Raw genomic sequence first — 27,213 nt, forward strand, 5'->3', positions numbered from 1 at the left:
AGCATTATAGTTGGGGGCCCCGTTACAGGTTTTGAATTGGGATCCAGGAGCTTCAAGTTACGCCTCTGCGTTAAAGGGTTTAGAGAAACTTTTGCACCCGGGCCCATGAGCCTTTAGCTACGCCCCTGGCCTGCTCATTTAATGTTCTTCACACTCCTTGCACAACATTGCAGGGCGAGCGCCCACTTAGCACACAAATCAATTCCCAAATGAACTGTGAGAAATCAGCACTATGGAGCCTTTATTTTTTTATTTCAACTCTCAAGACAAGTCAATGGTCAGTTATATGGATGTTGAGCGTAAGTGTTTATGTCCAAGTACTGTAGAAGATGATCACCCATCACATCATAGTTTTACTACTGCGAAGGCATCATTCACTTCTAGGTTACGGTAACCAGTAGTCATTGTCAATTTCAACCAGCAACACAATAACTGATATTATGAAGGCAGTTGCCAGTGCATAGCAGCAACCATGTTCTAGAAGAGCCACAAGTTACTCCACCAGTCGTGGATGAGAGCCACTCTTTGTCCTCCCTGTGACGCCATCCATGGAAGTTGCCCAATACGGCAGGATAAAATTACAGTATAAAAAGCGAGCTCCAATTTCACATTTTGATTAGAACAACTGAATGACTTCATCCCACTCATCAACAGGCCACACTCCATTGGGCTGAACATTGGAAGGGGAGGATTTCCAGTCCCAGGATTTAAGGGGAACATCCCAGCTCTTGCCATAATTAGCTTCTATATAGTCGAGAGTTTCACATGGTACCCGGACCTTAAGCTCCAAAAACTCTGTCCAGCAAAGTGTAAATTTTGGGAACAGGTATCTAAGAAACAAAAATCATATATATAAAAATATTAAAATAAAGTATTATATTCGCATTCTGTAAATAGAAGTAACCACAAGTTAGAGCATTTCCCCAAGGAAGACATACTAGTCAAAGCCAAGGACAGTGACAGGGGTCTAAATTGCTTTATAAAAACATAATTAAGAGTTGTGTCGAATGCTAATGTTACCATACAGCGCGGCGCGTCGCTCCGGCGTCGGCTCCGGCGGCCTGGAGCCCTGTGTCGAGGTTATCCCAGCAGCTGTGGGCGGCGGCATGGGCGTGTCCGCCCGTAGGGTGCCGCCCGCCCTCCTCCGTTCTTCTTATACAGCGGTGGGCGGAGTTGCCTCCTCCCACTCTCCGCCCCTGGGCGGAACCTTGTGGTTAAAAGACTGGCAGTGAAGTGAGCTCATTGCCAGTTATTGGTTCTGCATGCACCTAGCCAGTCTGTCTGCGGTTCGCCTCAGCCAGTCCCTAGTTGTCGGTCAGCTTCCTCTGGTCCCCTATTACTCTGTCTGTTTGTGTTGGTTCTGTTTGCCTCTAATCTAGTCTGGCCCAGTCAGTACTAGTTGCTATCCAGCACCCTGCCAGTTTGCCTGTGAGTCCCATCTCCAGCCTTGTAAGTTTTGTTGGTCTGATTCATCTGCCTCCTCTGTCGGCACTCTGTTCCCCCCATTAGGTAGTTTCCTGCTTGTCAGCCGCCAGGTCCCTAGCCAGGGCAGGGACCGCCGTCCAGTTGTCCGCCTGGGGTTAGCCAGGGCCGAGGCAAGTAGGCAGGGACAGTGGGGGTGCGGGAGATCAGGGCACCCCAACTGGCGCTCGGGGGGCAGAGTGCCGTAACATAATAACTGGCCCTTAAAATACTGTTTTTCTTTTCATGGCGGCGATCAGCGCCCTTGCAAACCAGCTGCAAGACCTGGTGCCGGTGATCCGGGATTTGTCAGCTCGCATGGTGGCCCAGGAGCAGTGGGCGTTGTCGCAGGAGCAGAATGCCGTTACCAGTCCCGAACCCAAGTGCCCTCTTCCCGAGGTGTTCTCTGGGGAGAGGAACAAGTTTTTCGTTTTTCAACAGGCGTGTCGCCTGTTTTTCCGGATGCGTCCCCGCTCTTCCGGCTCGGAGGTCCAGAGGGTCGGGCTCATAATGTCCCTGCTGCGGGGCTCTGCCCAGACTTGGGCCTTTTCCATTCCCGAGGGTTCCCCCTCCCTGCATTCGGTGGACTCCTTTTTTCAGGAACTCGGGGGCATCTTCGATGAACTGGACAGAGTGGGGTTGGCGGTTTCACGGTTGCTGGCGCTGCATCAGGGGTCGCTTTGTGTGGAGGATTATTGCTCCAGTTTCAGACGCTATGCGGGTGATACTGCATGGAACGATAGCGCCCTGAAAGACGTTTTTATGCAAGGTCTCTCGGACGCGGTCAAAGAACTGTTGATCTCCCATCCCGTTCCCGGGTCCTTAAAGGAGGCTATGGAGTTAGCAGTGAAGGCAGATAGGAGGCTCAGGGCTGGGAAGCAAGATAGACCGACCCATAGAGTCAGGGAGGTCATTTGTCCTGTCCCTTCCCCGCCCGTACCAGTCTCTGTTCCCGAACCTATGGAACTGGACCTGCTGGACCCCGAGGAGCGACGCCGGATTCGGTTATTACATCATCTCTGTCTCTACTGCGGGAAAGCTGGACATCGGGTGATAACCTGCCCCCGGAGGCCTCAGCGTCCACAGTCTGAATCGGCAGAAAGACTTCCAGTCCTAGGCGATTGCAGGGAGGGTCGCCTAGGACCTCAGGTACGTCCTAGACTTCTGATACCCTGTCAGGTTAGATTCCGGAACTTCTCCCGCCTAGGGCAGGCGTTTATTGATTCCGGAGCAGCTGCTAACCTGATAAGCATGCGTCTCGTTGAGCCCCTGAGGGCTGAATTTGTGGCGCTAAAGACGCCAATTCGTTTTGCTAGCATTGATGATACTCCTCTTGCTTCGGGCTTGGTACGATGGAGGACCCCAGTGTTACAACTCACGGTGGGGGGTCGCCATTCGGAAGGTCTATCGTTCCTGGTAATGGAGAATATGTCGGTAGACATGATACTAGGGATGCCGTGGCTGGCGTTGCACAACCCCCAATTCGATTGGGCCACTGGCGAGCTAACCCAGTGGGGGCCATCCTGCCATAGCCATCACACTTCCCTTCCTCCCTGCCCAGTCGATACCGCACTCAGTCCCCGAGGTCTCACGTACCTTCAAACCCCGCCCGCCCCCCCTGCTGCTGATGTCGCCACCGATGCCCTGCATAGGGGACGGAAGAAAGGGGTGGGGTCTCGTAGGCAGTTACGTTGTGAGGAGAGTCTGTCGGTATTTGAGCCTTACAGGGTGGGACAGAAGGGGTACCGGTCCTCTGGAAATCGCAAAAGGAGGGGTCGCAGGGGGTTCCATAAGTCGTTGTCGAAACCTGTTGTCTCTTCGGTGATGCCCACCTCCGGCCCCCCGCCGCCCACCCTGGTCTGTGATGAAGTTGAACACGAGGCTCAGGAGATCCCGGATTCTCGCCGGGGTACAGGAACCTTACAATATTTGGGGCCCCGGAAGAGTTTTTTGGAGTATGATAGCTCAGATGACAGTGATTTTAAAATTGGAGTTGCCTCATATTTTGAAGACAGCGTCATTGGGAGCGAGGATGGGACAAGAGAGAGTGGTGAACGTTCGGGCATTGACTCGGAAGACGACCTGACTCGGGAGGGTCACATTCTCGGGTTGGTACAGCGTTTTCACAGCCGTTTTTTGGATAAGCCTGGTCGAGTTTCCGGGGGCCCGGAGGTCCCCCGTCAGAGGGGGGGTAATGTTACCATACAGCGCGGCGCGTCGCTCCGGCGGCCTGGAGCCCTGTGTCGAGGTTATCCCAGCAGCTGTGGGCGGCGGCATGGGCGTGTCCGCCCGTAGGGTGCCGCCCGCCCTCCTCCGTTCTTCTTATACAGCGGTGGGCGGAGTTGCCTCCTCCCACTCTCCGCCCCTGGGCGGAACCTTGTGGTTAAAAGACTGGCAGTGAAGTGAGCTCATTGCCAGTTATTGGTTCTGCATGCACCTAGCCAGTCTGTCTGCGGTTCGCCTCAGCCAGTCCCTAGTTGTCGGTCAGCTTCCTCTGGTCCCCTATTACTCTGTCTGTTTGTGTTGGTTCTGTTTGCCTCTAATCTAGTCTGGCCCAGTCAGTACTAGTTGCTATCCAGCACCCTGCCAGTTTGCCTGTGAGTCCCATCTCCAGCCTTGTAAGTTTTGTTGGTCTGATTCATCTGCCTCCTCTGTCGGCACTCTGTTCCCCCCATTAGGTAGTTTCCTGCTTGTCAGCCGCCAGGTCCCTAGCCAGGGCAGGGACCGCCGTCCAGTTGTCCGCCTGGGGTTAGCCAGGGCCGAGGCAAGTAGGCAGGGACAGTGGGGGTGCGGGAGATCAGGGCACCCCAACTGGCGCTCGGGGGGCAGAGTGCCGTAACAGCTAATTTGGTGAAATCCTGGAAACCGGAGTCTATGAAGCATCCAGTAGGAGGGCATCCCTTGTGATGGAGTCCTAGTCAGTTAGGGTGGTTTCACATCTGCGTTGGAACCTGCGGTTGGAGGTTCGATCGCAGGTCTGGCACAAAATACTGGAAAAAAACAGACCCCATCGCTGTTCGGTTCCATCATAAGACTGAGCTGTTCGGCCCTGGGATTCCCCTTTCCTGCTCCCCTAATGGAAAAGGAAACCGGAACCCCCAATGCAGATGGGAAACCACCCTTATAAAACAAGTGTGAGATTTTGTAGCATTATGAAAATCAGTGTCCCCGTGGACATTAACAATAGGGATGCCTTGGTGACCAGGAGGGGGCCAGTATATCCGCATTCTGACATACCTGTTACCAAGGGTGATGTTTTCCATGCCAACAATCAAGAACTGCATGAAGACTACCAGGGAAGAAACCATTTTGGGGAGATACAGAGTGACAGCAGACCAAAGGGATGTTCCAGGAGTGAGTAATTGATGGCTCATCATTAGGATAAGTCATCAATAAGCAGGGATCTGCTGCCCAGGAAGTCTACTGATCAGCTGGTTGTCGGGCTAGCATACAGAGCTAATGTGTTGCCAGAAGTACACAGCTCCGTACACACTGCAAAGGCGCAGGATGGTATTGGTATCACTAAAACGGGAACTGTGCCTGCAGTACCACCATGGACCACTGCTGAGTGTATGGAGCTGTGTGTTTTCAGCCTGGGAAACAGCTGATCAGGAGTCCTGGGTGTCGAACCCCTACCAATTAATTGTTGATGACCTATCCTAGGGATCTTCTTATTGTGGACTACCCTAGAGACTATTTCAATCCTGGAAAACCCCTTTAATAATTAGTCACAAATCTAAATTTTATCCTTCAAGTCGTCCTAAATCATCTACACAGATACATTCTCTATGGCCGGTTTTTTAGTAACATGTTAAGCATCTTTAGCTATTTTGTACTTCAAAATCCTTTAGTGAGATCATTATAATTCCACAATACTTTCATGCATGACCTCCAAACATGCATCTCCCAACACGGTCCATAGACCATTTCGAGGGGTTACCCTACAAAACACGCGACTTTGTTTTTCCCTACTTTGGATCACATGGACAGATGTAATCTTTATGTGGAGCTTCTAACTGAAAAGGTAGACAGCAAACAGGATGTGAAATGATATAAGGTAACAAAGTTATGCTAATTTTGAGGATATACAAAGAAAGCTTCTACCAGAAGAATTACCGTATATACTCGAGTATAAGCCGAGTCAATAAGTTTTACCACAAAAAACTGGTTAAACTTATTGACTCTAGTATAAGCCGAGCTAGACTGAAGTATATACAGATGCTCCCCTACTTGCGAACATGACCCGTTCCAGGAACCTGTTCGCAAGTCCAAACAAATGTTTGTATGGAGCGGGATCGTGGGTGGATCCAGCTCCATACAACGTCGGGTGCCGGCTGTTCTTACAGCGGACACCCGGCGGCTGCAGTTTCGACGAGCCACGCCGCTCGTCTGAACTGTTAACACTTTAAGAGCTGTCAGAGCGGTATTTAAAGTGTTAACAGTTCCGACGAGCGGTGCGGCTCGTCGAAATTGCTGCCGTTGGGTGCCAGCTGTAAGAAACAGCTGGCACCCGACGTTCAGGGCGCCCCTACAGTGTCCTGCGATGAGATCGCGGGACGCTGTGCGGTTGCTAGGCAGCCGGGGACTTCCTGAAAGGCCCCAGAGCTGCCTATGCAGAGTGCCCATCAAGTGCACGGCTTGATAGGCACTCTGCATAGGCAGCCCTGCGGCCTTTCAGAAGGCCCTGGGCTACCTAGCAACCTCACAGTGTCCCGCGATCTGACCGGACAGCTTCTCTCAGGCTTGATAAAAGCCTGCCCGGTCCCTGCACAGTATGATGTAATGCCATAGCATTACATCATACTGTGCAGGACAGATTGTTCGCAACTTGCGAAGTTCGTAAATCGAACGGTCACAAGTCAGGAACTATCTGTACTAGGTTAAAAAAAAACAAAATGCAATAGTCACCTCTCAGTCGGCGTCTGTGTCTCTGGAACGATGATCTCCCCAGCAGTGCAGCAAGCTACTTCAGACTTCTCCTTGCTGACATCTCGCTGCTCGGCTTTGAATTCCCCCACCGTCAGCGCTGTGTAATTAAGCGATGTGGTTGGATCGAGCGCCAGCCAATCACAGCCGGAGCTCGATAAACCAATCACAGCCATTCAGTGATGTCATACACTGAATGGCTGTGAATGATCGAGCACCGGCTAATACTCGAGTATATACGGTAATTGCTCTTCAACACATATAAGACGTCAGTAATGCTAGAAGCATAAGAAAAGTTCATACTTAAATTTCTTGCCACTTTTGGCTTGTGTGCCGCCATTCCACATATAATCGTCTTCTTCATAGAAGAAAAAAATGTCAAGTTTCACATCATCTTCCCCGAGAAAAGAAAGTTCCAAGCTATCCTCAACCTGAAAATCAAAAAAATCAATTATTCCTGAATTGTCCAATCACAGATTTTATCGTCTGTAACATTACTGAAAAGTTAGGCCATCTTCTAATACTTTTTGCTTTAAGTCTTGAGCATCTCTACATTCCGTCCGTGAAAGGGAACGTTCATTGCTTGAGGCCGAAACCTGCACCTACTAAGACTAAGGAGCCTGAAAACTGGATGCATCATGCCGATTCTCCATGACTTATCACAATGCATGTGACCTATGGTTGGAGACAGTAGGTGACCTCATGCAGCCCGTACCACCCTTGGCAGCTCATCCCCTCCTAAACACAATTGGAGACCCAGGTGTTAAAACTGGAAGGGATACGTACTGTGCGATTCTTTGATGTGAAAACCAGCTTTAAAAGGGAGTCCGTCCGCAGTTTTGACCTTTCAGTAGGAGAGAGGAGATATGTTTAACCATACCTTCTTAGTATCAGCTTCACTAACGGGTTTTAATCCAACGTGTGCAGCTCCCAAAAGTGCCCACTAGAGGTGACCTCACACTGAAGTGTCCGGGGCTCTCTGCAATGAGTGATCCACACTCCTTCCCCGCTGCTCTTAAGGGACATTACAGCCTTCATCCAACAGCAGAGGGGAAGGATTGTGGAACACTAACTGCCGAGTCGAGGACACTTCGATGTTAGGGACCACCTAGTGGGCACTTGCGGGAGTGTCACAGATCAAAACGTCTCCTTCTGGGTCTTCCTGATAATGGAAGTGCATACACAGGTATGTTCAAACAGGTTGCCAGGTTTCCCATCCGCACTTCTGGAGGATCTAAACTGCTGACAGATGGCCTTTAACTCTTTATGAAGAGACATTGTATGTTCTTTGGGAATCCCAGAGAGGTAGTTGGAGTCTGATGGCTTTCAATTGGTTCTTCTACTGAGCCTTATTAAATAAAAGTTAGAAATGTAGACCACCAGTCCCTGCAAAATGTTCTAGGGCACAAAACGTTTACGTGTAGATGGGAGTTTGGCACAACTTAGATGAGACAGTCTATTTTTGATACGTTTTCCCATAGTCCTTCATGTCTTTTGTATTGTCTTGAAATCCATCTGCTGGACTCTCTAAGCCCGTTGGGCCTGGACAAAGTTTTCACACAGGGCAGTACAGATGAAGAAACTTTGGTGTCTGCCCCAGTCATTGAATGGACCTTTCAAAAATTCATACTGCAGGAACAAACCCAGTCAGATGAGTGGAGCGTGTCCAGCCCCGGACAATGATTGAAGAATATCATCAGCATGTAAGACATAAGCCCAGCGGCATCTTCAGTGTCTCTGCCCGAGGTACAGCCGAATTTATTAATGACTCGATTTGCTTCTGAAGGGGCTTTGTTTGCTCCCATTGCGGCCTCCAAATGTAAAAAAATTGTCTAAATATCCAAGTGTTGTCATTTTTTAACCCCTTAAAGACGGCACTTTTTTCATTTTTTCCTCCCTACTTTCAATGTAAGATATCGGACGGCTGTTTTTTGCGGGCAGAATTGTATATTTTAGTGGTACTATTTAATGTACTAGAAAATATTCTAAAAAACCCTTAAAAAATTCCAAGTGGAAAAAAATGAGGAAAAAAAAAAGCAGCACAATTCCGCCATCTTTGGGGGAATCCTTGTTTCTACATACTGCAGGAAAAACGACATGATGGCTTTATTCTATGAGTCAGTACGATCACTACGATACCAAATCTATAAAGGTTTTTCAGAACTGAAGGCGGTATTTAAGGGCTTAACAGCCGCAATCAGCGGGAGCGCTGCTGGGAGCTGTTGCCGGTGGGTGTCAGCTGTGGGAAACAGATGATACTTGCTCTGTATGGAGCGGGATCGACACCCACTTGCCCCAGATTCCCCTCCATACAAAACGTCAAACGCACATGATGTTATTGTACATCCTGTGTTGTTAAGGGGTTAAACTCTCCTGATGCAACTACTTTCTATGATTTAATTATGTGACATGCTGTTTAATGCCTGGTGATCCATGTCAAAGTACTAACGACCACTTGTCCGTGAGTGACTGAGTTACATGCTCTGCCCTTGATCACATGACAGGGATGTCATCAAAGTCCTTCATCGAGAGTGAGTTACATGCCCCGCCCCTGATCACATGATGCTGACATCATTACAGGTCCTTCATCTCAGGGAGTAGCTGAATCACTGGCGCTCTGAGCTCCGCCCCTGATCACATGACAGTGATGTCATAACAGGTTTTTCAATATTTCAACCAACTCCAACTGTCATCACAGGTCCTTCAGTGAGTTACATGTGATGATGTCATTCACTATATATCTATATATATATATATATATATAAAGACGAAAGCCCTCACTGACTGACTGACTCGCCAAAAGTTCTCCAACTTCCCGATGTCGTAGAAACATTAAATTTGGCACAAGCATTGATTATCTCCAAAATAGGAAAAGTAATTGGGTCCCAACTCGATTATTCAATTCTATGTGCAAAAGAATTGGCGTCGAAATTTTACGTACATAATCTAAATCTCTCACTTCCCAATGTCACAGAAACTCGAAATTTGGCAGGAGCATTGATTATGTCATAAATAGGAAAAGCTAATGGGTCCCAACTCGATTATTCAATTCTATGCGTAAAAGAATTAGCGTCGAAATTTTACGTACGGAATCTAATTCTCTCACTTCCTGGTGTCATAGAAACTCGAAATTTGGCACGAGCATTGATTATGTCATAAATAGGAAAAGCTAATGGGTCCCAACTCGATTATTCAATTCTAACTGCAAAATAATTAGTGTCCAAATTTTACGTATGAAATCAAATTCTCTCACTTCCTGATGTCATTTTATATAAAGGAAATGTCGCATGGTTACCTCCCGTGGTGTTTCCTGGGTAACGCAAAGAACTATGCAAAATGGAGAACATATGTTTTTCCGGTATCTCTAAAGTAACCACGACTTCATAAGATTTTCCGTGTGAACACCAGATAAATGCCAGTACCAATTAACTCAGGCGAAGCCGGATATATCAGCTAGTCTATATATATATATATATATATATATAATATATATATATATATATATATAAAGACGAAAGCCCTCACTGACTGACTCACCAAAAGTTCTCCAACTTCACGATGTCGTAAAAACATGAAATTTGGCACAAGCATAGATTATCTCCAAAATAGGAAAAGTAATTGGGTCCCAACTTGATTATTCAATTCTAGCGCAAAAGAATTGGCGTCAAAATTTTACGTACATAATCTAAATCTCTCACTTCCCAATGTCATAGAAACTTGAAATTTGGCACGGGCATTGATTATGTCATAAATAGGAAAAGCTAATGGGTCCCAACTCGATTATTCAATTCTATGCGCAAAAGAATTAGCGTCCAAATTTTACGTACGAAATCTAATTCTCTCACTTCCCGATGTCATAGAAACTTGAAATTTGGCACGGGCATTGATTATGTCATAAATAGGAAAAGTCAATAGGTCCCAACTCGATTATTCAATTCTAAGTGCAAAAGAATTAGCGTCCAAATTTTACGTATGGAATCTAATTCTCTCACTTCCTGATGTCATTTTATATAAAGGAAACGTCGCATGGTTACCTCCCCGTGGTGTTTCCTGGGTAACGCAGAGAACTATGCAAAATGGTGAACATGTTTTTCCGGTATCTCTAAAGTAACCACGACTTCATAAGATTTTCCGTGTGAACACCAGATAAACACCAGTACCAAATTAACTCGGGTGAAGCAGAGTATATCAGCTAGTTACATTATAAGTGGTGCATTGCGATACCAGAAACATTTGTACTACAAATAATACCAATAACTAGTCCTTAGTATATGATCTCCTGGTATAATAAAAATAGAATATGCAATGGATACTTGCAAACAACCCATCAGGTACATGTACATACTTCTGTAGTGGCATTTACATTAGACTGTTTGTTACAGAGCTCCTGCTGCTGTTTTTGCAGTAGTGACGGTTTATTTAGATGGATCTGCATAGGACGGGCTTGAATTTTACATTAGGAAAATTAATTGCTGTAAATACGATTGTCTGAGTCAAACTCCCTTTGCTATCAGACGTCTGTTTTTGAGTGATGTCGGCAACATAACTGTTAAATAGCGCTGCCATCTAGTGGGGCTTTTTAGAATACATCCATTCTAGCTGAACTATAGCAATACATTGATGCAAAACTTAAAGGGGTTGTCTCGCGAAATCAAGTGGGGTTATACACTTCTGTATGGCCATATTAATGCACTTTGTAATGTACATCGTGCATTAAATATGAGCCATACAGAAGTTATTCACTTACCTGCTCCGTTGCTAGCTTCCTCGTCGCCATGGTTCCGTCTAATTTCGGGGTCTTCTTGCTTTTTAAGACGCGCTTGCGCTGTGCGGTCTTCTCCCTTCAGCTCTGCTCGGCAGCATCGGCGTTTTGGCTCCGCCCCCTTGAAATCATTGCGTAGCTCCGCCCCCGTCACGTGCCGATTCCAGCCAATCAGGAGGCTGGAACCGCCACACGTCATGGGGCGGAGCTACGCGATGACGCGTACAAGGGGGCGGAGCCAAAAACGCAGATGCTGCCGAAGGGAGAAAACCCATCTGCGCAAGCGCGTCTAAAAAAGCAAGAAGACCCCGAAATTAGACGGAACCATGGCGACGAGGACGCTAGCAACGGAGCAGGTAAGTGAATAACTTCTGTATGGCTCATAATTAATGCACGATGTATATTACAAAGTGCATTAATATGGCCATACAGAAGTGTATGACCCCACTTGATTTCGCGAGACAACCCCTTTAAGTAATGGTCCGCTTAGACGAGCCAATTTCTCATTTGAATGACGTCAGAGTTCACTTGGCTATCCTGTTTATACAGCAGATACATCATTCAAACGAGAAACCGTTCAGTTTGTCACAATCCCTGTATAAGTAACTGAGAGGGAATGAGCAAGCGCCCGTTAAAGTGAATGAGCAATGCTTATTTTTAAGCCTACGAACGAAAAGCGAACAATTATCTTTGATCGTTGGCTGCGATTGGACTGAAGATTGTTGACTTTCGCTAATTTGAACAATTTTTCTACAGTCTGTAGACCTGAGAAGTGTCCCATTCATTAGAACTCTTTTAACTCAAGTCTTAAAGGGGTTGTCTCGCGGCAGCAAGTGGGGTTATACACTTCTGTATGGCCATATTAATGCACTTTGTAATATACATTGTGCATTAAATATGAGCCATACAGAAGTTATTCACTTACGTGCTCCGTTGCTAGCGTTCCCGTCTCCATGGATCCGTCTAATTCTGATGTCTTCTTGCTTTTTTAGACACGCTTGCGCTGTGCGGTCTTCTCCCCTTCTGCTCGGTCCAGGCACGAGCGGCGCTCTGGCTCGCCCCCTTCTACGCATCATCGCGTAGCTCCGCCCCGTCACGTGTGCCGATTCCAGCCAATCAGGAGGCTGGAATCGGCAATGGAACGCACAGAGCCCATGGTGCACCATGGGAGAAGACCCGCGGTGCACCATGGGAGAAAACCGCAGTGCATCCCTGGGAAAGGACCGGCGGCCAGCTTGGGAGAAGATTTTTTAAAGTCCTTATTTCGTCGGATCGGTAAGTAGCAGGCAGCTTAAAAACCACTTTACTTTGCTATTTTATGGCAGGGGGGTGACAGGGGGAATGGGGTAAGGTAAAATTTTGAGGTTTGCCGCGAGACAACCCCTTTAAAAGGGAATCGGTCAGCACCTTTGAGCCCCATAAAATAGAACAGCCGGCAAAGCCAGACCACGAACCTTGCCAAACTTGTGCTTGAGTGGGAGTCCGGCCTTCTGGAATGCTGAAACTAGATCAGGCTTGTAGTTCTGTATAAAGATGCCCAAATCCACATCTTTACTGTAAGGAATAATATTGCACTGCCGATACCAACCTAAAAGAGAATATATATAACGGTTAGTAATAGTGATCTTCAGGCCATTATACACTGATGGATGCTAAACCATTTACGATAGATCTGGCAAACCTCATATGTAATACCGTGTAGAGATATATACAGTATCTATTCAATAGCTTGTATATAGTCATAGAGAAGGTTCATACAAACAAATATAGGGAGGGAGAAAAAACAGAACGATGGGTAATCAATCATATAATGAATAGTAAAAAAAGGCACCCCTTAATGACCAGACACTATTGAGGGATTTTACCCATATGTTTTATATCATTTTTCACTGACTTTAGTCCATTTGTTAGTTTTATTGGGGGTAAAAAAGAGTTTTTTTTAATTTACAGTTTATTTTAGTGCAAATATTCTAATAAAAAAAAAATACAAGTACAAGAATGCGTTCCTCATATTGTTTCAGAAGATATGTATAGTTTTGGATTACAGGGCGCATACAGCGACGGTTTGGGTTGACTTCGGATAATTTTCTGTTTGTATATATTTTTACTTTATTCTGTAATTTTTAAAGTTATTTTTGTAATTTTTTTTTACCATCATATAAGACCTCTGGGGGTCATTCACAAGTTTTCCACTTGAGCTGGGGCATCCATAAGAGCAGCATCCACAGGAGCCCCAGTTACAGGGAAAACATCCCCCTGTAGTGACAATAGTCACTTATAGAGCTGATCTGGGACTGGTAGGACCCTGCAGCCTTACTGTAACAAGGGGCACCCTGCGGTTATGTGATACTTCCACTTTCACTTTTTAGTACATAGCGCTCATTGAATGTAGCTGGGAAAGGAGAAGGCAGAAGCGGTTGAAAACCCAATTCTCCCTTCTCCTCTGGGTCCTCAGCTGTGACTAACATGGCCTGCTGCTGTGTGATCTTCTGTCGGATGTGCATCCATGATTCAACTAGTCTTGGTACACTCATGTTGGCTGTTTCCGAACCACGGCATCAAGTGTGACCCTTTCATAAATGCTGGCACCACTTCCCCAGGCATCAACCATCTGCCTGAAGTCAGCACTCAAGTCTTCAGGTCTTCTTATGACGGTTATATGTTGCCTCCTACTGCGCAGAGGAGGGGTCAGCACATTATGTGAGAGCAGATCGTGATACAGCCATCACCTGGTACCGTGCTACTGGTCACAAGGTGTCATGTGCCAGCTGCTCCTAGTGCAGCGATCGTTCAGCGTATAGAACATATATTACTCTAGGACACCCAAGCTCGTCTTTTCTTAGATAGTTGATGATGTTTCAGCCTATGTGATGACTTGATACGTATCTAATCTTTTTTTTTTCTGAAGGACTCAGAATACATCATTACATTGTCTTGTATGGTAAATCAGTTGGTTTTGATTTAGTTTGTGGGCATTTTCTTTGCCAACCTGGGTAGATTGCCCATTCTTTTGTGTCATGTTGTGGGTAGCAGCAGCACAGGTTATTGTATTACCTAAACATGTCCCACTGCTGATCCAGAAACCCACACCCAACGAGTCCAACGTTGAAGCCGCCAGGTGTAAAAGTGCTTTGGCTTTCTTTCTGAATTCAATACCATCCAGTGAAGTGTCATCAGGATAGAGCTGGGGGAAAATATAAAGCATTTCAATACGTGATCGTTAAGCCTTTGATTCGCCATAAAGAAGTCATTTATTTGACAATCTGACAATAAAAGTAAAGACGACTCACTGCACGGCTCATTCTCATGAAAAGCACTGGTGAGAACACCCCTATCTATATTGTTGAGCTGAGAGCAGATGAATAACAGACTCCCATGTGCCCAAGTCAGTTGGATGCCATGTACAGTATACAGCCTCCCATGTCCAGTCCTGGGAACTGTGTAGTGCAGTGATGGGCAACCTTTTGAGCTCGGTGTGTCAAAATTCGCCAAAAAACGGAGCATAACTCGGGTGGTGTGTCACTTCGAGAAAAAAATCCATAAATTCGCGATATTTATAGTTTAAATAACAAGTATAACTATTTAATAAACCCAAAACACCCATAGCACAGGCCCTCGCCTCTCGCTGCCGCCCCCTCACTTATCTCAGTAATGATGAGCCCCCAGCAGCGACACCGCCACCCAGAGCGGCCCCCCAGCAGCGACACCACCACCCAGAGCGGCCCCCCAGCAGCGACACCACCACCCAGAGCGGCCCCCCAGCAGCGACACCACCACCAAGAGCGGCCCCCCAGCAGCGACAGCACCACCCAAAGTGGCCCCCCAGCAGTATCTGCCCCCCTTACAGCAGCCCCCCCCAGCAGTATCTGCCCCTCTTACAGCAGCCCCCCCAGCAGTATCTGCCCCCCTTACAGTGACCCCCCCTAGCAGTATCTGCCCCCCTTACAGCGGCCCCCCCAGCAGTATCTGCCCCCCCCCCAGCAGTATCTGCCCCCCTTACAGCGGCCCCCCCAGCAGTATCTGCCCCCCCTTACAGCGGCCCCCCCAGCAGTATCTGCCCCCCTTACAGCGGCCCCCCCAGCAGTATCTGCCCCCCTTACAGCGGCCCCCCCCAGCAGTATCTGCCCCCCTTACAGCGCCCCCCCCAGCAGTATCTGCCCCCCTTACAGCGCCCCCCCCAGCAGTATCTGCCCCCCTTACAGCACCCCCCCAGCAGTATCTGCCCCCCTTACAGCGGCCCCCCCAGCAGTATCTGCCCCCCTTACAGCGCCCCCCCAGCAGTATCTGCCCCCCTTACAGCACCCCCCCAGCAGTATCTGCCCCCCTTACAGCGGCCCCCCCAGCAGTATCTGCCCCCCTTACAGCGCCCCCCCAGCAGTATCTTCCCCCCTTACAGCGCCCCCCCAGCAGTATCTGCCCCCCTTACAGCGCCCCCCCCCCCAGCAGTATCTGCCCCCTTACAGCAGCCCCCCCAGCAGTATCTGCCCCCCTTACAGCGCCCCCCCCAGCAGTATCTGCCCCCCTTACAGCACCCCCCCAGCAGTATCTGCCCCCCTTACAGCGCCCCCCCAGCAGTATCTGCCCCCCTTACAGCGCCCCCCCAGCAGTATCTGCCCCCCCTTACAGCGCCCCCCCAGCAGTATCTGCCCCCCTTACAGCGCCCCCCCAGCAGTATCTGCCCCCCTTACAGCACCCCCCCAGCAGTATCTGCCCCCCTTACAGCGGCCCCCCCAGCAGTATCTGCCCCCCTTACAGCGCCCCCCCAGCAGTATCTGCCCCCCTTACAGCGCCCCCCCAGCAGTATCTGCCCCCCTTACAGCACCCCCCCAGCAGTATCTGCCCCCCTTACAGCGGCCCCCCCAGCAGTATCTGCCCCCCTTACAGCGCCCCCCCAGCAGTATCTTTCCCCCTTACAGCACCCCCCCAGCAGTATCTGCCCCCCTTACAGCGCCCCCCCCCCCAGCAGTATCTGCCCCCCTTACAGCGGCCCCCCCCAGCAGTATCTGCCCCCCTTACAGCGGCCCCCCCCAGCAGTATCTGCTTCCCTTACAGCACCCCCCCAGCAGTATCTTCCCCCCTTACAGCGCCCCCCCCAGCAGTATCTGCCCCCCTTACAGCGCCCCCCCCAGCAGTATCTGCCCCCCCTTACAGCGCCCCCCCAGCAGTATCTGCCCCCCTTACAGCGCCCCCCCAGCAGTATCTGCCCCCCTTACAGCGCCCCCCCAGCAGTATCTGCCCCCCCTTACAGCACCCCCCCCAGCAGTATCTGCCCCCCCCTTACAGCGCCCCCCCAGCAGTATCTGCCCCCCTTACAGCGCCCCCCCAGCAGTATCTGCCCCCCTTACAGCGCCCCCCCCCAGCAGTATCTGCCCCCCCTTACAGCGCCCCCCCAGCAGTATCTGCCCCCCTTACAGCGCCCCCCCAGCAGTATCTGCCCCCCCTTACAGCGCCCCCCCAGCAGTATCTGCCCCCCCTTACAGCGCCCCCCCAGCAGTATCTGCCCCCCCTTACAGCACCCCCCCCAGCAGTATCTGCCCCCCCTTACAGCGCCCCCCCAGCAGTATCTGCCCCCCTTACAGTGCCCCCCCCAGCACTACCTGCCCCTCTTACAGCAGCCCCCCAGCGGTGACTGCCCCCCACGAGACCCACGTACTTACCTCGTGGATGCTCCGCTCCTCCTGTGCCCGACGCGCTGCCAGCAGCGATGATCTCCGGCACACACTGTGACGTCAGTGTGTTGCAGGACGCCTCTTCCCCTGGAGGCTCCCGCGGAACCAACAGGCAAGAGACGTCGGGGGAACGGGGGAGGAGGATCCTGGCTGCACACTGACATCACAGTGTGCGCCGGGATCAGCGCTGTTAGTAGTGCTGGTTAGTGAATATCAGCAGGGGAGTCCCGGCCCCTGCCGGTATTCATTAACTGGGTGAGCGGCCGCGTGTCAGCGACTATGGCTACGCGTATCAGTGCTGACACGCGTGTCATAGGTTCGCCATCACGGGTGTAGTGGCTGGTTTTAAGCAACTACTGAATGTCCTGTGTTGCAACGCAGTACCAAAGATGGCCACTGAGGGCTTTCCTGGCAGGTTGCAGTGGGAGATCTTTGGGTGGTTTCCTATTTGCGTTGGGGATTCCGCTTTCCTTTTCCTTTCGGGAAGCATTAAAAAGGAATCCCCGCAGCTGAACGATTCCCTCTCTGGACGGAACCAAACAGCACCGGGCGGACGCCACTGACTATAATGGGGTCCTCCAGCTTTCCGTCTTTTGGGCAGAAGAAAAAGCGCTGCATGCAATGCTCTTTTTTACGCCATTTTCAGCTGAATTGGTGACTGAACCTTCGGCCGGAGGCTCCGACGCAGATAGTAAACCGCCCTCTGGCACGGAAAGTGTTAGTTCTGCCAATTAATCAGCAGACAGCTGTGTCGGTATGTTTATGGATAGAAAAAGTGCAGACTTGCTGTCCATTGGGGTCCATGACATATCAACGCCTGTTCCATTTACTGGTCCACTGTGGTGAGAGACTGCAGAACTCCTGCTGACTGCGGGAGCCACGAGTCTGACAAAGGAGGCTAAACCCTGGATGGGTACGAGTCAGGGACATTTGGTTTGTTATATTTAGGCACTATGCATGGTTAGTTAGGATATAGGGATCCTGCATAGCTTATGGCCAGATTCTGATGGCATGAACACTGTGATGCCTAAACAACAGTGTGAAGATTCCGGTGTGTTGATGTGTAAGTGTTACTTGTCGCACAGGGTTGGGGGAAACCTTGTTTCAGGCCAGGGCGGCTGTAGATTACTCTCCCCACCTCTCTCCATTCACTTTACACAGCGGCCGTTCAGTACTGAACGGCTGCTGTTTACACTGAACTCTCATCCTGCAGGATTTTATCCTGGAAGAGGAGTGTGTATAGACAGTCTCTCCCGGCCCCGCCCCCTCTAAGTACACTTTACAGAAGGAGAACATGCTGTACTGTAGAGGGACTTAGAGGGGGCAGGGAGAGACTGTAGATTAGTTCAATGGAGGTGGGCGTGTCATGTGTGTGTCATGGGCGGGGCCAGGACGGGAGCTGAGCGAGGCCAGGAAACCCTACTTTTTCATGTTTGTGTGTTTTGCTGCCATCGGGAGCACACACACAGAGGGGGTAAGAGCCCAGGGCATTGTGGGAAGACAGCACAACGGCACCATCTTTGAAAACTGCATTGAACATCAGATATCAAAGTAAAAGACAGACATTACAGACGATCTGCCTGCCGGTTTGAGCCCCTGTATGCTGTGTGTTACGATGCTTAGTGAAAGGGAAAAATCAATTTCATAAAAAAATTTCACCCTGCGTGGTGAGACAACCCCTTTAAATGAATTCAAGTCTCAAGGACTAGATGAATTACATCCCAGGATACTAAAAGAAGCAGCAGGGGTAATTGCTGAACCCCTCGCCATAATCTTAGAAAATTCCTGGAGAACAGGAGAAGTCCCAGAAGATTGGAAAAGGACAAATATTGTCTCTATCTTCAAAAAAAGGCAAGAAGGTGGATCCAGGAAACTACAGGCCTGTGAGCCTGACTTCTATACTGGGAAAGATCTTTGAACAAATTATTAAACAGCATGTATGCAAGTACTTGGATGAAAATGGAGTAATTAACCAGAGCCAGCATGGGTTTGTAACAAACAATTCATGCCAGACTAATCTAATTTCCTTCTATAACAGAATCACCGACTGGGTTGATCAAGGAAATGTGGTAGATATAGTATATCTTGACTTAAGAAAAGCATCTGACAAAGTATCTCATACCATACTTATTGAAAAAAATTACCAAATATGGGATTGACAAGTCAACCGTTAGGTGGATTCACAGCTGGCTGAGTGATCGTACTCAAAGAGTAGTTATAAATGGCTACACATCCAAGTGGAAGAATGTATCAAGTGATGGGAAACTGATCAAATTTACAGATGACACAAAGCTAAGAGGGATAGTCAACACTAGAGAAGAGAAAGAGAGAGTATTTAAAAAGAACTAGAAAAGCTTGCACAGTGGGCGGCAACTAACAGAATGGTATTTAACAAGGAGAAATACAAAGTCCTCCATCTGGGCAAGAAAATGAAAAAAGCAGATACAGAATGGGAGGAATTGGGCTAAGCAGCAGAACATGGGAAAAAGATTTAGGTAAACTAATAGATCATAGACTGAACATGAGTCAACAATGTGATGCAGCAGCCAAAAAGGCTAAACACAATTCTGGGATATATTAAGAGAAGCATAGAGTCTAGATCACGTGACGTAATTATTCCCCTCTACTCTTCCTTAATCAGACCTCATCTGGAATACTGTGTTCAGTTCTGGCCCCTCCACTTTAAAAAAGACATAGACAAATGGAGCAAGTTCAGATAAGAGTTACCAGGATGGTAAGCGGTCTGCAAATCATGTCCTATGAGGAACAGTTAAAGGATCTGGAAATGTTTAGCTGTCTACAAATATCTGAAGGCTGAGAGGAGACTTAATAGCTGTCTATAAATATCTGAAGGGCTGTCACAGTGCAGAGGGATCAGCCCTATTCTCATTTGTACAAGGAAAGACTAGAAGCAATGGGATGAAACTAAAAGGGAGGAGATACAAATTAGATATTAGACAGTGAGGGGGATCAATGAGTGGAACAGGTTACCACAGGAGGTGGTGAGTTCTCCTTCAATGGAAGTGTTAAAACAGAGGCTGTACATACATCTGTCTGGGATGATTTAGTGATTCTGCACTGAGCAGGGGGTTGGACCAGATGTCCCTGGAGGTCCTATCCAACTCTACTATTCTATGAAATTATTTTTGTATTTCTACAAAAAAAAAAATGCTCTGTTTACATCTACACTATAGCTTTCATTTATAACAGAAGCCATTACACTGTGCCAAATTCATTATATTGCAGATCCAAATGGTGCCTGAGGAATTCATTTCTTAAGGGTTCCAGCTCTTTCTTTCGGGTTTCTCTTGTTTTAAAGGCAAGAATAGAACCTCCGATGGAAGGACCAGATGCAAACAGAAGAAACCAGGTAAGTGGAATTTCTAAGGCTGCCTGTCCACGGACAGGTTTTCACTGCGTTCCCCGCGGCGATTTGCCGCAATTCTCTGCGGTCAGCCTATCTGTCAGATAGGCTGACCGGCGGAGATCCATCTCCGCTGCGGGATACCGCAACGCCCGGGGACAGGCAGCCTTATCCGGCAACAGATTCTGTTTACGAAAGTCTAATATTAGTCAAATAAGTATTCTTTACATTAATGTAACAACATCCAGAGAACCGACCTTTCTGTATGTAGTAAAATAAACCAACCTTGAAAAATGACCGCGCTTCTTTGTAGCGGCACTCTAAAAACCTTGAATGGGAAATCTCAGATAAAAACTGTGAGGCGTCTCTTGGGATCTTCACCTTTAACCCATCCACAGTAATCTGGACCAGAGCATCACTGGAAAAAAAACATGTAAATTTTGTGTCGTCACCCCAAATTCTAAAATCCCTTTCAATATGGTGACTTAGTTTCCCTACAGCATTTGCATCTCCCGGTAATCATCACACGGCTGACAATACCTGGACTGTGTAACAGAGCAGCTACTTGATGATACAGTGAAGAACATAGAGAGTGATAGGTAGCACAAAGACTAGAGATGAGCGAGCATACCCGCTAAGGGCAATTACTGATCGAGCACTGCCTTTAGCGAGTACCTGCCCGCTCGGAAGAAAAGGTTCGGCTGCCGGCGGCAGGGGAGAGCAGGGAGGAACAGAGGGGAGATCTCTCTCTCCCTCTCTCTCCCCCCCGCTCACTACCACAACTCACCTTTCACCCGCATCGGCAGCCGAAGCTTTTCTTCCGAGCGGGCAGGTACTCGCTAAGGGCAATGCTTGATTGAGTTATTGCCCTTAGCGAGTATGCTCGCTCATCTCTAGCAAAGACTCATATAGAGGTAGGAAACACAGATGCAGCAACAACATCTACACTATTTGGTTATCTCAATCGTTGCCATCGCCGCATTCAAAGACCTTTAACATATTTTCTTTTTTTCCGTCAATAGCGCTGTGTGCGGGACGAGTTTTAATGGTACCCTTTTCAATAGCTTTCTGTTCAGATTTTGCAAAGGCGAGATTTTTTGCAAAGTTACCCATTTTTACCAGTCTTTTGCTGGTAATTTTTATTCATGGCATACAAAGTGCACGTTAAATAACTTTTCGATGTGTCATTATGAACGTGGTGAGATTTGTGAAGTTTTTTTTTTTTTTACATAGCAAAGGGGGAAACATGGGATTCTGACGGTTTTTTTACTATCTATCTATATATATATATATATATATATATATATATATTTTTTTTTTTTTTTTAATACTTCAACTTTTTATTTTTGGCCCAGTATAGCAGTGTATTATACAGCCTATGAAGCTCAACATATGGCATAGGCCATATTTAAGCCTCCAGGTGCCATAGCAACCCATTAGTCACATCGTGCGGGTCCAGTGAGCGACACAGGAAGCCCTTTAGATGCCGCCGTTGTATTGACAGTGGAATGTAAAGGGTTAAACAACAGGGATAGGTGGTTTCTCTGGTACTTGCAGTTTGAGCAAGTGCTAGGCTGTCATCTAATAACAGAGCACCGGCTTCCCTTAGCACGGGAGACCCGTGCCAGGCTTGAGATGCGGCGCTGCAAAAAGGCGCATGCATTGGCATAAGGCCCATTAGCGTCCGCTGTAAAAAGGTGCACGGGCGGTCGTTAAGGGGTTAAAGAGTTTAGAATAATCTCTATCATAACCGAAAACTTCCAGCCTTACCTGCTGTAGGCCCCAGCATATCGGCCAAACTGAAGCTTTCGGAAAGGTGCAAACTTTCTATCCATATTTCTCTTCAATCGTAAAGGACCGTGCCAGAGGTAGTTACCGCTCCTTTCATAGAACACTACCAAATGTATTGTATGAGCCGCCATCTTGAATATGTAATGAAGAGGTATTTCTGTGCCTGAGAGATCATCCATCCCTTCCAGTCGGGGATCTCTTCCATCGTATTTCTGCCACTGGAATCCCAATTTCTCTGCACCTCGAAAAAGATTTCCCTATAATGATAAATAATATGAAATATGTCAAAAAAGGACGAGATCAAAAATCATATTAATGCAGATTCAGAAATGCTGCGGGCGCCACAGTATAACAATGCATGTCTACGCAAAAGCTGCAAACGATCTGTTTATAGACACATATTCCGGTAATCGTTAATAAAAGGAGTCATAGTAAACAATTGGTATGGAGTAATCTGGGGAAGGTGGGTGACAGCCCATGCAGCAGCTGTGATGGAAGCCAAACTAGTAGTCATCGAGCCTTACAAAAGTAGACATCACCAAGTTAAAGAAACTACACTTGCGCAATTCATGTGAGCGACAACATGGCGGCTCTATGGAAGATGAGTACAGTGTATCACGCTGTAACAATACGTTCCTGTGAGCCTGGCCTTTGAGTGTTAAGGCCTCATGTCCACTCAAAAAATACAATCCGTGCAGAATCTGCCACGGATTTCGCGCGGATTTGCTTTAAATAGCATTTTTTTTGCATGCAGATATTCGCACACATTGCTATCAATGTGATAGCAATGCTGGCGATCCGTGCGGATTCCGCGGCAAATGGAGCATGCCGCGTTTTTTTCTCCCGCGCATGAATAACGCAATTCTTTTAAAATACCATCCGCGGGTGCAAAAATCAATTTAATGGACCCGCGGATGGCAATAATTCCCTATGGGCAAAATCCGCTGCGGATTCCATTTACCCAGTGGACATGAGGCCTTCGAGTCAAGTTAAGTTTGATGACTTGTACTGCCAGGGAAGGGTTTGTAGACTGCTGTCCTGTTGTAGGAATCAGTAGGGGTCCCAGACCCCCCCCCCCCCCCCCCCGATCAAAACTTTTGACTTGTCCCTTAAAAGTTTGTGCAAAGTACAGTTACTATACCAAGGATATACAAGACATTATCTGTCAAGAACCTGTTGTCAGAGCTGAGGCCGATTGATGGAAGAGGTCGAGGCATCCTCCCCAATAGTGCCCATTATCACTAACAAATCAGGTGCGCCAACATTCCACAGTGTATGCCAATAACATACATTGTGCAGAACACCCAAAGCCAACCCTACAGCCACTGCCATTATAAAGCAGGGACTAAAAAGGGTTTGAAGACCTTGATTTAATATCACCAGCATAGGCCATCAATGTCTTATTGGTGGGGGACGGACCGTTGTGACCTTCGCTGATCGCTACAATGAAGTGGCAGTGGTACTAGCAAAGCAATAACCCCCTTAGGCTCTACTGGTTTTTCTCTTACATGGCTGTTACTTACTGTCAATTTAGAGAGCAGATACACCTTTAATGAACTTATTCTAGTATATACGGTGATTACAGAAACTCCTAAGTAATTGTTAGTATTATACCAAGCTGTCTCTCAACTATCTATGTGCAATGGCAAACCACCCCGCAAAAACACTCTGCCAAGGTGATGTCACCCTAGGAGTCAGTCCTGACTCGGTGCTTGTACCAGGGGACGTTACCCTTTTTTACCTTCAGGGATTCTTCAGCCTCCACTGCACTCGTGAAGCATAAATATATTTTCACATGACTTTTCAGAATAAGCTGCCCAGTACAGTATATGTACATGAGGAGGAACAGGATTTCTGGGCATCATACGACTTGTATCCTGCATGTTTTTCTAGCGGTTTTCACACAGTAGGCTCAATAAATACAAAGTTCCTTAACTTTGCTTCTACTATTGATTTATGGGAAAAATGTAAAGCTTAGTTTCTCTTTAAAGGCCCTTTTACATGCAACAATTATCACTCAAAAGTCATCCAAACAGCCGAAAACGAGTGATAATCATTACATGTAAACGCCGGCATCGCGCACTTGTCGTCTGAACGATGGATTTTAGTTTACTTAAAATCCATCTTTCAGCTGCTGAAAGACAGAGCAGATATTCTGCATGCTGCATGTTTACACTAGTCGCGAGGAGAACAGTGGAACGCTGCGGCAGCCGCCAGGAGAGCAACGTCATGTGCTGCGGCAGCCGCCAGGAGAGCAACGTCATGTGCTGCGGCAGCCGCCAGGAGAGCAACGTCATGTGCTGCGGCAGCCGCCAGGAGAGCAACGTCATGTGCTGCGGCAGCCGCCAGGAGAGCAACGACATGTGCTGCGGCAGCCGCCAGGAGAGCAACGACATGTGTTGCGGCAGCCGCCAGGAGAGCAACGACATGTGCTGCGGCAGCCGCCAGGAGAGCAACGACATGTGCTGCGGCAGCCGCCAGGAGAGCAACGACATGTGCTGCGGCAGCCGCCAGGAGAGCAACGACATGTGCTGCGGCAGCCGCCAGGAGAGCAACGACATGTGCTGCGGCAGCCGCCAGGAGAGCAACGACATGTTTTGCCACCACCGCCTGCAGAGCAGTGCAACCTGGCGGCGGCTGCCTGGAGAGCAGTGCAACCTGGCGGCGGCTGCCTGGAGAGCAGTGCAACCTGGCGGCGGCCGCCTGGAGAGCAGTGCAACCTGGCGGCGGCCGCCTGGAGAGCAGTGCAACCTGGTGGCCGCCGCAAGGAGAACAATGAAATCTGTCGGTGCTACACTGATTGGTTCTTGAGCACAGCTGCTCAGCCAATCAGAGCTATCGGTTGCTGGCGGTGGGGTTTACGAACCGTTACCAGCAAGTGATCTGTCGCGGCTGAGGACTAAAGCAAGAGCGTAGGAGCTCCGCAAACCAGTGTGAGGGACCCGGACGGAGTCTGCTAGCTAAGTATAAGACATCCCCTGAAAATAAGTCCCTGTGCATCTTTTAGGGCAAAAAATGAATAAAAGTTAGGGTCTTATTTTCAGGGAAACACGGTAGTAATTCTATAATTAAGTTGTAAAATGGTGTTCAAAAAGGTAAACGTACATTAGAGGGGGTTTTCCAGGCAGTGCCAGCTGTTACTGCCAGGCTACACCGCGGTTGGAACAGAAGCGGCTATAGCCTGACCCCTGTGTAATGGCTGGTGCTCGTAACTGCAGGCACAGTTTCCATTGATTACAATAAGAGTCTACAATTATGAGCGCCGACCACTACACAGGGGTCAGAGCAGCGGCTTCCGTTCCAACCCTGGTGTAGCCTGGCACTGACAGCCGGTGCTGCCTGCAAAACCCCTTCAAGTATTAAAGGAACTGCTGTTACTTTTTCACACTTGTTTACAAACTTTTCATACAGACTTTACGATGAAGCTATTATTTCTATAATGAAGCGTCCTTACTTTATGCTCCCATATCCTGTCTAGTAGCCCGAAAGTGGTGATGTCTCTCTGCTTGCAGAAATACTGACACCCGGGTGGCATGCTTTCTGGCGAGCTTCTCAGCTGTTCTACATTTTTACTTAGAAGTCCCAAAACCTGAGAATCCACTAAAAAAACTGGTACATTGTGGTTGGAAACCAGATTTAAGAAGGTCTTCAGCACTCTCTGTTGGGAAGGAAAGAGAAAAGAGACATTTAACTCATTACATTCAGAAATTAGATTTTCTTCATAAACCTGCCACCAGGTGTATGCTGGCCGAACCATGGGGAGCGTGAACCTGGGGCAGGTATGTACAGCGCACTCATCCAGGTCTTATTCTGAACTACTGCTGCTGCGTTTCAGAAGACGCTGCCCAAAGTCAGAGCCATGGGGTGGCGCCGCGCAGCTTCTCCCTGCCCACATCATATAGAGCGACAGCTTCTCCCTGGCTGTGTATTGGGAGAGAGCTGTCACCCTAGATAAGTTTTTCTCCAACTCCAGTCCTCAGGGTCCCCCAACAGGTGATATTTTCAGGATTCCCTCAGTATTGCACAGGTGGCGTAATTATTATCAGTGCCTCAGACATTGCTACAGGTGTTCTTACTATAGGACTGTGGTCGCAAACCTACAGCACACGTGCCAGAGGCGGCACACAAAGCCCTCCCTGCTGGCACGCGTCGCCGCCGGCCGCTCACCACATCAGTGAATACCGGCAGGGGCCGTGGCTCCCCTGCCGGTATTCCCTCACTGTGCTGCTAGCGGCGCTGATCCCGGACACACTGTGACGTCAGTGTGCAGCTGGGATCCTCCTCCCCCCTCCCCCAATGTCTCCTCCTAGGTTCCGCGAGAGCAGGGAAGGAGGCGTCCGGCAGCACACTGACGTCACAGTGTGTGCCGGGATCAGCGCAGAGCAGCAATGCCAGACAAAAGAGGGGCGGACCTTCCACGAGGAGGAGCGGGTAAGTATGTGGGTCTCGGGCGAAAGGAAGGGGGGGTCACTATCATAGTGGGGGCCGCCGGGAAAGGTGTCACTATCATAGTGGGGGCCGCCGGGGGGTGTCACTATCATTATGGGGGCCGCCGGGTGGGGGGGGGGTGTTACTACCATACTGGGAGACACCGGGGGTGTCACACTTGCCGCAGATCCAGAGAGGCGAGTATGGGGTTATTGGGGGTGCCATGTCGGATTCCACTAGTGGAATCCGACACGGGCGTGGGCATGAGGCCTAAATCAGACATGTTGTTGCTTTTAGCTTACCTATATTCCTCAACTTGAAGAGCGCCATTAAGGTATATGCAGGCTACCACGGGACAATAGTCTACTGAAGCTCACCGCTCCATGAACATCTCAATAACATTTTTTTTCTGTTTTTTGACACATTTCCTAACACTGGTGTATCACTCAATGTGGGGGACTGAAGAGCCAATCAGTACTCGTCACTGATCACCAACACTTTTGAACAGATAATAATGCCCTTACCAATAAACGCACATAATGTGAGTCTGCCCCCTCCCTTTCCTGATAAAAATCGAATTTCTCGTGTCCACTGAGGTGACCTAATTGTGGCAGAGCAAGCTTATAGGGGTTAACCAGGCAGCGCTCAGTGGGGTCAGAGCAGAAGCGACTGCTCCAACCCCTGTGTGGTGTCCGGCACTTGTAATTGCTAACGCAGGACTCATTGAAATCAATGGGAGATGCTCTTGTAATCGCAGGTTGGGGTCCTATTGATTTCAACAACAGCTGTGCCTGCAGTTACAAGCGCCGGCC

General features: G+C 48.6%; 1 protein-coding gene across 1 annotated transcript in view; it reads right to left on the bottom strand.

Annotated features, from left to right (window-relative positions):
- Positions 1 to 224: 224 nt before the first annotated feature.
- FKTN (fukutin) overlaps positions 225 to 27,213 on the bottom strand; it is a 33,995-nt gene continuing 7,006 nt past the window's right edge. The window contains exons 4-10 of the mRNA XM_066604320.1: positions 25,428 to 25,631; positions 21,953 to 22,230; positions 20,468 to 20,600; positions 14,204 to 14,333; positions 12,604 to 12,737; positions 6,691 to 6,818; positions 225 to 830 (exon numbers count right to left, since the gene is read on the bottom strand). Coding sequence (XP_066460417.1) covers positions 617 to 830; positions 6,691 to 6,818; positions 12,604 to 12,737; positions 14,204 to 14,333; positions 20,468 to 20,600; positions 21,953 to 22,230; positions 25,428 to 25,631 — 1,221 coding nt within the window. The 3' untranslated portion in view covers positions 225 to 616. The remainder of the gene's footprint in view (positions 831 to 6,690; positions 6,819 to 12,603; positions 12,738 to 14,203; positions 14,334 to 20,467; positions 20,601 to 21,952; positions 22,231 to 25,427; positions 25,632 to 27,213) is intronic.

The sequence above is a fragment of the Eleutherodactylus coqui genome, chromosome 5, assembly GCF_035609145.1.
Source record: "Eleutherodactylus coqui strain aEleCoq1 chromosome 5, aEleCoq1.hap1, whole genome shotgun sequence".
Lineage (NCBI taxonomy): Eukaryota > Metazoa > Chordata > Amphibia > Anura > Eleutherodactylidae > Eleutherodactylus > Eleutherodactylus coqui.